Genomic DNA, 14,713 nt, shown 5'->3' on the forward strand with positions numbered 1-14,713 from the left:
GGACGTCTCTGTGTCAGGGGGGGTTCACACCGTTATCCTTCACCCTCGACTTTTTCTTCCTCTTCATAACTTCACCGGGAACTTAAGTGGCCGCAGTTGCAATTAAGGAACCACGCCTGTTGCTCTCTAATTCCCCAGCATTGCACTACTTAAACTGCCATAGCCTGGAGCAAAAGAGCAGTCTGAGGAGCTGCTCGTCCAGAAAATCTGTTTTTTTCCCCCCTCTTCTGTATTATTTTATTATCGCGAGATTGCAGGGGTACATTACGACCCTCCAGGACTGATCCCGACCACTGCTTCTGGCTGGGAGGTACAGTAACAGTCCAGTCGGTCACCGGGAGGACGCACTACTTCACAGCAATGGAGTACCTCAAGTTTTATTTTGTGTTTTCATGCTGGCTTAAGTTTGCAAACTGTGTCTACCCTACTGAAACACCTCAAGGTCTTGCGCCTATTCCTAAAGGTAAGAAACGCGCACAAACTTTTTTCTTCTTCTCCCATTGTTCTCCCGAACTTAAACACAGTCTGTTGTACCAATGATGTCCGGAGCTCCATCATATTCAACAGCTTTCAGTCGCACATCTTTTGGCTGCATTTCAGAGCTGTCATGTCAAGTGTGCAAGGAGGCAAATATCTGTTGTTTAAGATGCCATTTAGTGGCCACATGATGCCAGCTTACTGTACAGGAGGCGCAGGTTGCATGCCAGGGAATCTGGCTGTGTCTCGCATTACATATGTTGGAGCGTTAAATGAAATGATAGGCTAGTGCCCGACACAAAAGAACTGTCTGCGGTTTCTCACAATCCTCTTTTAATTTCATGTTGTTCAGCTGCGTGCAGCCCGGCTTTTATACGCACATGCCAGGCTGTAAAATGCCAGTGCAAGAAATAACTAACCAAGTGGAGGCGCGTCTAAAACGCTTCCAGTAGTTTTCCTTCGCTTTGCATTCAGACTTGAATGGGACGAAAACAGGGCAGTCATACAGCTGTTAGACATGATTTAGCATAGATTAGAATGAGTGAGAAATTCATTTTATTTAAGAGCAAACATGCAAATTAAAGAAAATCTTACAGGAACTGTACTTATTCAAGTTTTAATTAAATTTAAAATTTCTTGTATTCATTTTCAGAATACTTAAGAACTTATAGACATGAGTTCCTCTAACTTGAAGTTTAGGGCTGCATCTAACGATTATTTTCATCGTTGATTAATCTGATAATCAATTTCTCTATTAATCGATGAATTAATCCTGTCACAATCAGTTGAAAAATAGTCGAGCACATGGATGTACGTCGTACATCTGTGTACTCTTCATGTTGGGATCAATTTTACGAATCATTTAATGATTATTTTTTATTATTATTCAATCAGCTGATCATTTTCTCCATTAATCAGTTAGTTATGTGGTGCATAATATGGTGAAAAATATTGAACAGAGTTCCCCAGAGTCCGAGATGACGTCCTCAAATGTCTTGCTTGGTCCACAACTCAAAGATTTCCAGTTTACTTTCAGAGTGGAGTAAAGAAACCAGAAAATATTCACATTTAATAAGCTAAAATCAGACAATTTGGCCTTTTTTCATCACACACACAGATTAATTGATTAGCAAAATATTTGTTGACTAATTTAATAACTGATCAATAATTGATTAATAGATTCATCTTTACAGCTGTATAGAAGTCTTGTGACTTGAACTGATGAGTTGAATGTATGCACTGTACAGAGTTCTCATCCCTCTCATTACATAACTTCCCAGCATGCATTGTTTTAGAGTTAAAACTAAAATGAATAGGGGTGTCAAAATGATTGTATTACATAAAAAATCGATTGAAGTGCGCATTCAAATTCAAGAATCGAATCGAAAGGAACAATCTACGATTCTCACAGTATTTTTTCTCTCCATCCTGGCCTAACTGGGGCATCTGGTGGGTTTCAGAGGACAAAAAAAACAACACAACAACAAGACCCAACAGAACTTACTGGCCATTTTATCACACTTGATACCATAAAGACTACAGAAGCTCTGTAGAAGAATTTGAAAATGTAAATGACAGTTGTCAGGGCAGAAAACCAAACCAAGCATCGGTTGTTACAAATCAAAACTCAGTAGTCTAAAATGGCATGACCATCAGAGCAAAACAAAAAAAAAAATGTGCAGAAGCAGTGTAGTCTCTGCTTTGGAAACGGTGAAGCTGTTATAAACCTGTTAAAATTAAATGTTTATGGAGGACAGCCAAGCGCAACCTGCTTGAGTGCTCAGCTGCTGAGACAACCTATACCCTGTACATGTATATTCTCCCCAAAGCACCCCAGATGTGTAATCGTTTATTGACTTGTTTGAAAGCCCTTCCCCTTTTAGTATGTTGCTGTGGTTAAATTGCTCCAAACTGCCTCATTTCATTTAAACAGACAGCTCCTTTTACAGTTACAGGGTATCTTGTAAAAACCTGCAAACAACAACGTAAATGGATACATATGGGTTTTTATATCAGCATTGGTGTCATAAGTACTGTGTGCTTAAAGATAAGTCGGAAAATCTACCTTTCTAATGGAGGAGGAGGCTGTCCACAATCAGGGCACAACAGCTGCCTTCAGTCTCCACAAGCTTGTTTTGTCCTCTGGTCTGGACTGACTTAGGGCGTCTTTTACACAGTAGTCACATTAACTTTACAATGTTTGCTTATGAAAGCCTTATCAGTGCACCTGGAGGGATTATAGCACAGCAGCAGCTTGTTGGGATGCAAAAACACACTAAATAAATCTCTCATGAATGGAGTTTGTTGTAACTCAGCACGGTTAAATGAAAGTTTTTCCTACTGGATGTAATTAATTACATTAACATATGATTATATCAGAATATTTTCATTTGTACTGTGCAATTTGCACAGACGTGTCTGCAAATAAATTCCTCCGTGTGCAAAATAAAGTGTGATCTAAACCAGCTTTCGCTATTTCTTTATGTGAAATCATTCTTAACCTAATAAAGACACTTTTATGCCCCGAACAAGCCCCTGGCGAGTAATTCTACGGACTCCATTAATAGTTCATACAGTATAACTACATGAATCGTTTGCAGTGTTACAGTATCTAACATTTTTATGAATCCCATTCACCAGATAGACAAACTCGAGACCAAAAACACATTGCATTAGGTAATAACACATGATGTGCTAAAGTTCTTTTGTTTCTGTCATTTCAATCCAGATGGGAACCATTTGTTTCTTTGTATTGTAGTAATGAAACACTCTATCCTACCACTTATCAGCCATTTTGAAGCCTGCCTGGATTGTAACGTCAGAAACACTTGTTAATTACACCTATTAAATGACGTTTTAACACCATGGAACTTGATGAGTCAAGTTTTTCCCCCCAAGTTCTCTCCGTCCCGAAGAAAGAAGGATGCAGGCTATTGTGGTGAAAAGTAAAGCAACTAAAGGCCTACATGTTCTCCTATAGAACAAAGTCAGCTGACGTGTCGTCCACCTCAGCAGGAAGAATAAGTTGCATGTACTGCTTTAGTGACTTTCCTTTTAGGTGGGGCAAGATGCTGGTCGTCATAGTGACGAGGCATTACACAGCAGAAATAGTGGTTAGTAAGGAACTAACAAAAGGACTATGGAAAACAATGTGCAGGTTGCATATAGATATTCATATTTCCTGATTTTTGTTGAACTTCAGCTGTGTATGTAGAGATGTAGGGAGTGTATTAAGATTTAAAGGCACAGTTCACCCCAAAATCAAAAATACATATTTTCCCCTCTCTGGCCTGTAATGCTATTCATCCATCTAGATTGTTTTGGTGTGCATTGCCTTGTTTTAGAGATCTTGGGCGTAGATTGAGAGGCATAGTCTGTCTTTTCTTGAACATAAGTTGGTGATGGAAGAAGATGGAAGTAAATGACACTTGGTCTGTGGTGCTTAATGTGCCAAAAAATGTTTACTCATGATAAACCACAGCCTTCGTTGTTAGCAGTTTCATGTAAAAAGTAGTATTTGAATTTGGCTTGAACTGTCCCTTTAATTCATAGCTGTATTGTAGTATAGACATAAATGGTGTTATTTAGCAGTGAAGGGGACAGTGGAAGAAGTAGGAATGCAGACCTCTGCCCGTTTCCCTCGTATGCGCACCTAGACAGTCGCTCTGAAAAGCGGACGTGGCTGTTGGTATGCCAGTTTTGGAAAGTTACAAAACTTGGGCGGTGCAGACCCCCACTGTCCAGACGTCTGAAAGGAGCCTTTCACTTCATTCAGACAGACTGTGTGAACAGCCCTTCTGACGGAGTATAAACTGGATTTTACATGTAGATCTGCCAGTCTAAGATGAAATAGTTTGCTTCAACACATAAATGCTCACTGAAATAACTTCTTAAATGAATTTGATTTGATCATTTGAGTCTTAAACGGACAATTCACCCCAAAATCAATGCTGTAAAGTGCTATTTATCGACCTCGATATTTTGGTGTGAGGTGCAGAGGTTTGGAGATATCAGCTGTAGAGATTTCTGTCTTCTCTTCAACATATTGGGACTAAATGGCACTCGGCTTGTGGTGCTCAAAGAACCAAAAAAATACATCTGAAAATTACAAAACCAGCGTCTCTTTCCAAAAGTCATGACCTCGTTGCTCAAGATAATCCACATTGTTGTGAGCAGCTTGATGTAAGAACTGCTTTCTTCCTTGTAGACAGAAAGTAGTTCCTCTAGATCCTGCTGCAGAAAGAAACTGCTCACAACAAGATCTGTGGATTATCTTGAGTAACTGAGCCCTGATTTCTGAAAGAGACATTGCTGTAATTTTTGGTCCTTTGAGCACCACAGAAGTGCTATCTAGTTCCATTATATGAGACAGAAGGCAGAAATCTCTACGGATGATATCTCCAAAACTCAGCAACTCACTCCTAAAAAGTACAGACAGATTGATAGCACTGCAAACCAAATAAAAAAATAGTTTTTGATTTTGGGGTGAACTGCCCCTTTAAGCTGGTATTATGGTATTATCCATGAGTGACTGAGGGCCCGTTGGGGTCCGTGTAATAAAAACTTTGTCATCAGAGGGTGTGTGAGTATGAACTGTGTGCTCATCCACCCACAATACCCGACCATTTGTGGTAATTGTGTGGACACAACTTTTCCACTACAGATGCAGATCTATTGTGTGTGTGTGTGTGTGTGTGTGTGTGTGTGTGTGTGTGGAGCACTTCATCCAAGCGGAGTCCAGAAAGTTGTATAAAAGAACTAATAGGCATCTGTGGGGTCCGCAGCTGTCCGTGCATGCATCTGTTTGGGACTATTAAAGAGGCCCTAGATCCTGACTGCTTGATAATCTATGAAGTTTGAACATGAAGATGTCGCTGTCTGAAAAATCTGTTTTATATCAACAATATTTTGCAGAGAGATGTTGAGATGATTTACTTGGAAGTTTTTTATTACTGACAGTTACTGGGCCGTATTTCTTAATGTGTGTGTGCATGTGTGAGTGTGTTTGTGTGACTATGTTTGGGAGACACAGCTAAATGCCATTCCTCAGTGTTACTCAGTGTGATCTGGGCTGCTCCACTGGCCCTTGGAATAGGCGTCTTTAGATTAGACCTTTCCCAGACATCTCTGACGTGTCAGCAGGCAGCATTTTATAGAGAAGAAAAGGAAACTCCACCTAAAGTTGTCCATGCCTTGTATACTGTATAATAGCGCTCTATTGCCTGTAATTCCAGTCTAACAAACTAACAAACCCTGTTGGCAGGCCAAGCCTGCAATCATGTCTTAGAACATTGTCACTATATCACCACAAGGTTGGTTCTGTGCCTCCGTTTCAGCCAAATATGCGTTGTGTTGTCTGCTTTTTCACTCCATCTCTCTCTCTCTCTCTCTCTCTCTCTCTCTCTCTCTCTCTCTCTCTCTCTCTCTCTCTCTCAGCACTGTCTGAGGTGTTTTTCTGCCAACTATCAAAAAGATAAAAACAGCAGGATCTCAAGCTGACTGATGTAAAGTCTCTTCCTCTTAATTAGTAGTGAACAGAGATGACGTTTCAGTCATGTTGTCAGGACTATGGCTACAGTACAAATATCCCTTTCCTCTACCTAGCAACTCATTTGTTTTCCTGTCTGATAACTGAGTAGCTGTTGATCTTTGCCAAAAACTATGTTGGCTGGATCTAGTTTTGATACAGCTGACAGGGTGTGCTCTTGCAGTTTCCAGGCATCGTTCAAATTCATAGATATTTAAAAAAAATGTAGTCATTAGTAATTGTCAAGATACCAAAGATACTAAAGCTGGAATATTTATTGTAACATAGTGATGTGAGTGAGTTTTTAAAAGGAGAGAAATGTCTACAGGAAAGTTTGACCACCACGATAAAAAAATCAGTCCGCACTTGTCAGCGCCGAGTCAAACCATGCCACGTGTGGATTTGCATTTTTCAATTACCAGTTTAAAAGCTTTGAGCTGTGCAGAGTGGTGCCAAGTCACACCTGAGATGTTCAGATTTGGGCCAAAGTGCACCTGAACTACCACCGAGCAGGTTGCGTTAAGGTCTTGTAACTGCGGCCAACCTGTGACAAACCCCACTTCTGCCCCTCAAAAAAACGTTATACAAGACTCGCTTTAGTTTTTCCTCTTCTGTCACTGTTTATACTTTCAGGAAGGGTTGAGCTGATGCAAACATTTTCAACCCAGTTTGATAATAAGCCAGATACAAGTCCAGAATTTTACCACTATGGCGCCACACATGACTCTGTTGTTCCCGAGAGCAACATGCAGCCCATGAATTAGCGTGGCAAGTCAGTGTTTGCCAAAACACATTCCTGTAAATGTTACACAATAAAAGCCTGGTTGAAAAAATAATGGGTTCTGTCCACTGACTCGCCAGAGGTGTGAGTGTTGCGTTTGTATTATCAGCATAATGCAAAAACTTTAACAGGACCAATGGGATCAAAACAAGGATTCATACTTAACTTTTCTGCTAAGTTACTGACTGTACTGACAAACTATAGCTGGCTAGCTAGTTCACTAACAGAACAAAGGAGGACAAGTTTATCAGAGTTTATTGAAAAAAGGAAATGATGGGCTCATTGTTAATTAACTTCCCAGCGCATGTATTTTTTACAAGCTAGTTAGCAACTTAGCTCTGCACCACTGGCTGCTGAACTATGATGAGTATTCTGCTACATGTGCAGAAGCTGCTCACAAACACAACCAAACCCACAATTAATCAATAAGTTTACTGTTAGGCGAATGTTATGTTTTGTTTATGATGCATCAGTTCAGAAGATGGTTGTTTATGTTGTTTGTAATTGTCATTTTTGTGCTGGATTATAGTTTTAACCTTATGAGTGAGGTGGTTGTTATATTTTTTGAGTTAAGCTGCATTTTGCTGACATGACTGCAGAGTTAGCTCCTGCACTGTATGTTAAGATGGGCTTAACCATGCTGAGAACCTCCTTTTGTCACTAACCAGAACATCTCATTAAAATAAATGCTGGTTCAGTTGGTTAGTGTTTCTACATTATATCTGACCAATAGAACCAGAAACTGATCCCAACTCTCTTTCAAGAATCTGTTTACTGTTTCATATTTTCCACCAGCTGTATGGGAACTGTGTTATGTTTCTGCTGATGAAAACCCAACTTTTATTGGTTTTTACCACTTCAAAATAAAAGCTTTTAAAAAGTAAATAACAGTGGACTTCTATTGTTAAGGATTTATAGGAACAATGCTCATCCAAGTTCTTACAGCCACTCGACTCAAGACAAGCACGTCATAAAGACACACAAATCCCTGCTGTGCTGGTCTGACGTGCCGAGTCAAACCGAGTCAGGCCAAGCCAGCACAAATGTATGGAGATGCCTTGCAGACTGCAGCGTTTTACTGGGAAACTTTCCCTTGGTTGAATCACAGCTTTAATACACTCACACTGGAGAGAAAACAAAGACATTTGCTTTTATGGAAACCTTCTGGAATATTGCTTTAGGTGATTGTTTAGGTATTTCAATTGCAGATTTTCAAACCACAGCCTTTGTTCTGTTGTTTTATAAGCCGGTGATTTCATTTTCGATTTACTAATCACTGAAGCCTTTTAAAACAAATCTGCTAGCTAAGAACATGCAGACGCCAAAACATACACAGAGGGAGCAGCTTACTATTTATCTTTAAGTATTTTCAACATGTGGCTAAGATGTGATTAAAATCCCTGGACTGCAATCTCTTTGCTGTAAAAATATTATCAAAATGTAATAGCTCATATCATAAAACTGTTCTGCTTTCCAATTGCAGTAATTTCAGCATAAAAATAAATTATCAGATTTATTAAATTGCACTGTTTAAACTTAAATTCTTAACTTCTAAGTGTGAACTAGGTGAAACTAGGTGTGTGTTCCTGTTAATAATGAGGGATTTAAAGCTCTACAGTGACACTGGACTGTGGCCAGCTGAGGAAATGACTGTTCTAACTGTAATCATCACTGTTGACAAGAGCAATGCATGACACAAACCAGATTAAAACAAGTTGTTTTTTTTCCCACATTCTAATTGTTTTTATTGGGTAAAATAAATAAGCTATTCCTGATTTAAAATGACGTGTGACGAGACTACTAAATTGTTTCCTGGCACAATGATGGTGACATCATGCCACATCCTAGGGCTGAAGTGCCTGTGGTTTGACATGTGTAATTGGAAACACAGCCTTTTTTTTCTGCGGATGCTCTACAGGGCTCGTGTATTATGGATCTGGTGTGTTTTATCAATTATGGTGGCTCTGAAACGTCGCTTGAAAATTAGCTTTATTTTAGTTGTGGACGGCTAAACAACACACAGTTTTTTCTAGTCCCTTGGGTTGCCATTCTTCAGATATGGTGACTACTGGTAATTACAAACACATGAAATACACCCATAGGTAGTGGTATTTTTTAGGTGAAAAGGAATGTCAGCATGCCTGCGGGCTCCAGGCTTTTAGACATCAAAGTGCTGCTTCTGTGCCAAACCTACTTGTAGTTACATTAAAATTCTAATGCATTCTAAAGATGGAAAATCTTTAAAGTGACTGTAGGTTGGATAGCATGCCTCTATGAAATGAATGGATGGCAGAGTTATGTGTATGATGACTTCACAGTCAAAGAATGACAACATATTGATCTAAAAAGACTGTCCTTGTTAGATGCATTCAGTTCCATACACAGTCCACAGATGTGTTCAACCATACTTCAGATTTTGATCCTGATCTATCATTCGGTTAAAGTAATTATTAATATTAACGTAAAATGCAGCCATTGGAGATGTAAACCTGTGAAGTGGAAGGTAAAGATGACAGCTCATAAAACCATTTAGAAAATAAATACGGTTGTATCAAAGCTTTGTATGATCACTCAACAGGAGCAATGCATAATCACATTCAGCACAGACATGTGGACGTTAACCTGCAAAGAGAGCAGGTTGTGCTAGCACTGCTAAAGTTAGCCACACTCTGTAAACCAACAGTTACTGGCCTTGAGTGGTTTCTTATTTTAAGACTAGTTGACTAGTCCAAATTTAAATTTCCATTTAGTCCAGAGGAAAATAAGTCACTAGGAACATCCTTAGTGACAACAACACCACTTCTTTCTTTAGCTCTTTTCCCTCCTTCATTACACCGCTATTTCTGTCACTTTTCCTGTGTACAACTGAGTGCAACACTATGAACACTTTCCAGGTACAACTGAGTGCAACACTATGAACACCTTCCAGGTACAACTGAGTGCAACACTATGAACACCTTCCAGGACAGACTCTCTGAAAATGTGCGTCATTGTCTCCATATTCAAATGACAGTGTCTCTCCCTTTACCCGGCCTTCTAGTGTGGCCATTATGAACAGGTATAAACACATTTAATTTCCAACATGGTTGGATAACACAACATGAACTACTTCTTTTCTAGCATAACCTGGCCTTTAAACCTTTAAGTGGCTATGATATATATTTTTATAATGAGAATAAGTCAGATGAAAATGTGAAAACAATGCAACAGTGTGAAAGGCGTTGCTTGTAGTAATGAATCTATTAGGAAGTATCATCTGAATTTGCAGCTCCTCTCAGCTTTACAGAGATTCATAGAAAATTTCAGCTCATTGTTTATCTGTCCGGTCCAAAAAATTACTCTCCCTAGAGTTGATTTCAGCTGCAGCAGGCAGCTGATTTCAGTGGAAAAGCACTAAAAATATGCTACTCCACTAACCAAATGGCAGACAGACACAGTTAGCAACTAGCTGGGAACATAGTGGAGCATTTAGCAGCCAAAGAGCCAGATATTGCCCTCAGGTGTTGGTATAAACCAAAAACCGAGTTTACAGAGTATTTTGGACTTTTATTTGCCAGGTGGCCAGAAACACAACTCCAAATGAATCATGAAGTTACTCTGCAACTGCTGAATGTCTAATCCAACTTCTGAGAAGTTCACTATGTAAGGGATGATGTAGAGCGAGCGGGTCACTGTAGAGAAATAAACCCTGACAGGGTTCTCTATAGTGACCCGCTCGCTCTACATTATCCCGCTTATTATACTGCTACTTACTAAAGAAATCAAAATGTTGATTTAAATCCAGAGATCAGCAAATGCACATGTTTGTGCTGATGGTCAGATTAACACTTTCCTAGTTCCAGCTTTGACCTAATATCCCAATATCAGCACCAGTTAAATGTTTTTATTTTTTAATCCATCATTAATCCATGTTTTGTACGATTTTGATTCATAAACTGAAGTATAAGAAGCACCAGAATTACAGTAACCTTTACCACACACAAGAACATGACGCTTGCCCTTTTCATATTTTGCAAAACTGGATCTAAATGACGCAGAGGAATGTTATGCAGGTCGCTGTGGACAGAGATAAGCTCTGTTTCTGCTCTGACTTAGCCTTCTCAGTGCCTAAACTATGGATTGTGGGTGTGTCTTTTCTTACACACACGGCATCTGATTTCTCTTTGCTGTGGTGCAAAAATCTGGAACCGATTTATTTGCCTTTTCATTTCTCTCAGCTTAGGTATTACCTTTTATTTACTTGGGACCTGTCTCCATTTTAGATGGCAAAACTATTTTGATCTTGTTTAGACCTTGAAAACATGGTAAAAAAGTCTTTTTCCAACCGTGCAATACATACCAATAGAATACTGTTAAATCCTAAAGGTCTTCTTATAAAACTAAGCTTGAAATGTTGCCACCACAGTCTCTTTTAGAGAAAGTTGTTGCCAGGATGAAAAGGTGGGTACTATCTTGGGTAATACAGGGAAGAGTTTCAGCTGTACAGTCTGGCAGCGCACAATACTGCTGAAACCTTGGCACAGCTCAAAGGCCAAGGTCCATCCAGGAAAAGTAAATGTCTGGGAGTCTTTTACACTCAGCACATTTAAACAATTTCTTGCCATTATCCATGTACCACGATATATTAATGTCTACTTTCATTACTTCAGATGCAGGGAAGGAACACTCAGACGTACTGGAGTTCAAGTTCATCTTATAGTGTCCTGCTTCACCTGGAGATTAAAGGCAGGCTCAAAGGAATGTGGCCATTAACTGAACTACTTGCCCTTTCCTCTGTCTGACACTTTACAGATAAATCTAGTGAGGTCAAACAGTTTATTTACTTTGATGACCGAAATAGAAAGAACAGGGGTTTGTGTTCATTGTGTGTTCCCGTCAAAGAGGAAAGATCCTGTTATCCTCATGTTCAAGGCCGGGGCACATTCCCATGATACCTCTTTCCGTTCTGCAAGAAATGCTTACTTAAGCCGAGCCCAAGCCAGTGAGTCAGAACTTTTGCTCATTGAAGTGTGAAAGTTTACCTAGACGGCTGAACCCCATGTGGTATGGAGAAGGAGTGAGAGGGAAAAGACCACTTGGCGTCCGTGCCTTTCTTGGAGAAGAGTCACAGCAGCACTGTTTGAGCTGCATTCCTCGCTCCTGTGGGCTGTTCTTACAGAACTGACATGAGAGTGTGCTCTGTTTACTCTGACTAGACACTCATCCCCCCAAATCTTGGCTGTCTGAAATCCTCTCCTTTTGAGTGTTGCCATCTGTCTCTCAGTTATGCTTCATTATTAGTGTGATTATGGTGTGATTTCATAAAAACACACAAAAAGAGAGGACAATTGGCCAGGGATTTAATTTTGGAGTTCGATAAGTAGGTAGAGTTGTACTTTTGCTGTCTGTAAACAACAGGTTTTCCCTCCTTAGGGACTAATTTGAACAATGACACAATATGTGAGAAGCCAGACAGAAAATAATATACAGTCCAAAAGCTGCATGAAAAGGACAAATACCCAGATTGGTCTTGAGACTTCTGAAACTATGTCTAAACTGTGGGCAAAGATAATACTCATACGAGACATTTTGGCTAAAGCAGAGTGACTGACTGTCCAAAATTAACATTTTGACTCAGCCAAGGGGACTGGTAGATGGGAAAATACAATGGCCAAGCATATTTTTACTGGCCAGATTAATAAATTGCCTCTTGGCACACTGGCGGCACACAGACCAACTCATCACCACAGCGTCAGCATCATGCAATAGCCAGCTTCAAACAACTCCTTTATCTCCAAACCTCCATTTTTCACACAACTTTCTTTTTGTATATGCTTCCTCTTCCTCTCCTTCCTTTTTTTCGGTGGGTTTTTGTTTCAAAGGTTGGCTTACTGCATGTAAATATCATCACTTAATAGCCATTTTATTAGCCTAACAGTAGCTAGCAGCAGTTGAAGAGGCCAGAAATGTTCCCAGGAGTCTTTCCCAGATGACGTACATTTTTAGAAGTTACTACTCGTGTCCTTTGTTATATTATGTTGCACAGTAAATTCTTTTAAGCAATTTTCAGATAGCATTTGAAAGAACATAATTTTAGGTGAGCAAAAGGACTGATTTAAGAATGGGGTTGCGTTTAGTTATAATGAACAGGGTCATTTGGAGAAGGAAACAACACATTTTGGCTGTGTGATGATATAAAGTATGGTTAGATGTACAATTTAACAGTGCTGGAGACAATATTGTATATCCAGCCAAGGTTTCAAACTGTAGTTCACATGAGGCCACTTTGAATCCCAAGGGATTTTTTTTTTTCACCAGCAATTGTATATGGAAAGGCCATAAAAGCACTGCCGATGTGTTTGAACAACAATTTTAATGTAGGAAATTAAAGTGTCTGTCTCAATGTCTTTTAAATCAAAGGTGGTTTGCATCCCCAGGCTGTACTTAACTGGGAGCTTGCTTGTTGGGATGCACTCATGTGGTCTGCATGTTTACGACGAGGGGAAAGTGTGTGGTTCCACAAGGTCAGGCCAGAGTCACCGAGGGTTAATTGGTGGAAGCTCTCAGGCTATTTCTTCCTGGTGGGAATTGTCGACCTAACTTCACAGCCAAGTCAGTAATTTTATTGTCAGCAGTTTAGTGCAGGGATACTGAACTTGCTTTGCCTGGGGGGGAGGCACTTTCACAAAATGATAGAGAGCCAGGGGCCAGTTAATAACCAATAATTAATAATAAAGTTATTTAAGAGATAAAACAATGAAACATTAAAAGGCCAATAACTAATTTATTTTCAAATTAACGAATTTATTAGCTTATTAACTAAATTAACAGTGGTTGACAGAAAAGTCAGACATTTTACTGCATCTAATAACTACTACTGTGCATGCTTAGGTCACTTTTAAAAGAGTTATTGAACAGGCACCTGTTCTGTCATGTTCAAATGATTTATAAACAAATCGGAAATTGCTCTTACTAAAGACCAAATGAGTAGCATATTTAAAGGAGAAATAAGTGGTATATTTACTGTACTGAATCATAAAATAACCATAATATGGCATCAGAGTTTAAGGTTAAAGAAACGAAATTACAAGCTTTTTTGCCAACAGTATTATGGCCAGCACATTCTCCGGAACAACTGTCTGTTTGCCCGTTCACGTTTATTAGACTTTAAATTAGTGTCGAATGTTTCCTGAATGAGCAAATGACTGTTTATGAGTTTGTAAGAAATCCTTAATAATCTTTTAGAAAGATTAGATCTTTGTAATGGTTAAATGATTAATTAATGGGGCTGGCAGGCAGTCGGTGTTTGTTTTCGGGATAGCGAGCTTAACTTGACACTGACAGACAAACACAGTATTTCTTTATCGTGGCTTGTCATTGTCAAAATATAATGTTGTGTTCCTGTTCGGTGTCCCTGCAACCTGCCTGAACTTGGAGTCTGGGGAGAAGGTAGCAGAAATAAACAACTCGCTTCAACCATGAAATATACATTCATTGGATCAGAACTATCCTCAGCTTAACTTTTCCTCTTCACCAGCAAATACTTGTCTTCCACTACAGAGCTCATCATCTAAACTAACTGAACTTTGCACATCCTGAAAGGCCATCAGACAAAAATTAGCCTTCTCTGTTACTATTTAATTCATCCCTGACATAACTGTGCCTCCTTCCTTGGAAAAACACTGTGAACTGATTTATTTTCATTGTGAAACAGAAAATGGTCAAAGGGCCACCCAGCACCCTGTCTGGAGCCAGAACTGGCTGGCAGGCCTGAAGTTGAGTATGACTGTTTTGGTGTTTTGGAAAAGAAAAATAAGTAAGTCAGGCTAACTGAATTGAGCATCTCGGCTCTGGCTTTCATTGCACGCATACAAACAAGGCTACTGGTGGTGAATTCATTGGGATAACTGCAAGGCAAAATACAAAACATGTGTCCTCGCTGCAACCTC

General features: G+C 39.5%; 1 protein-coding gene across 2 annotated transcripts in view; it reads left to right on the forward strand.

Annotated features, from left to right (window-relative positions):
* Window positions 1-14,713, forward strand: part of plod2 (procollagen-lysine, 2-oxoglutarate 5-dioxygenase 2) — a 47,226-nt gene continuing 32,513 nt past the window's right edge. For both annotated transcript variants that reach the window (XM_084746862.1, XM_084746863.1), the window contains exon 1: window positions 1-463. In XM_084746862.1, the coding sequence (XP_084602988.1) occupies window positions 361-463 (103 nt within the window). In that variant the 5' untranslated portion in view covers window positions 1-360. The remainder of the gene's footprint in view (window positions 464-14,713) is intronic.

Source organism: Lutjanus erythropterus, chromosome 21 (genome assembly GCF_056507025.1).
Source record: "Lutjanus erythropterus isolate fLutEry1 chromosome 21, fLutEry1.hap2, whole genome shotgun sequence".
Lineage (NCBI taxonomy): Eukaryota > Metazoa > Chordata > Actinopteri > Lutjaniformes > Lutjanidae > Lutjanus > Lutjanus erythropterus.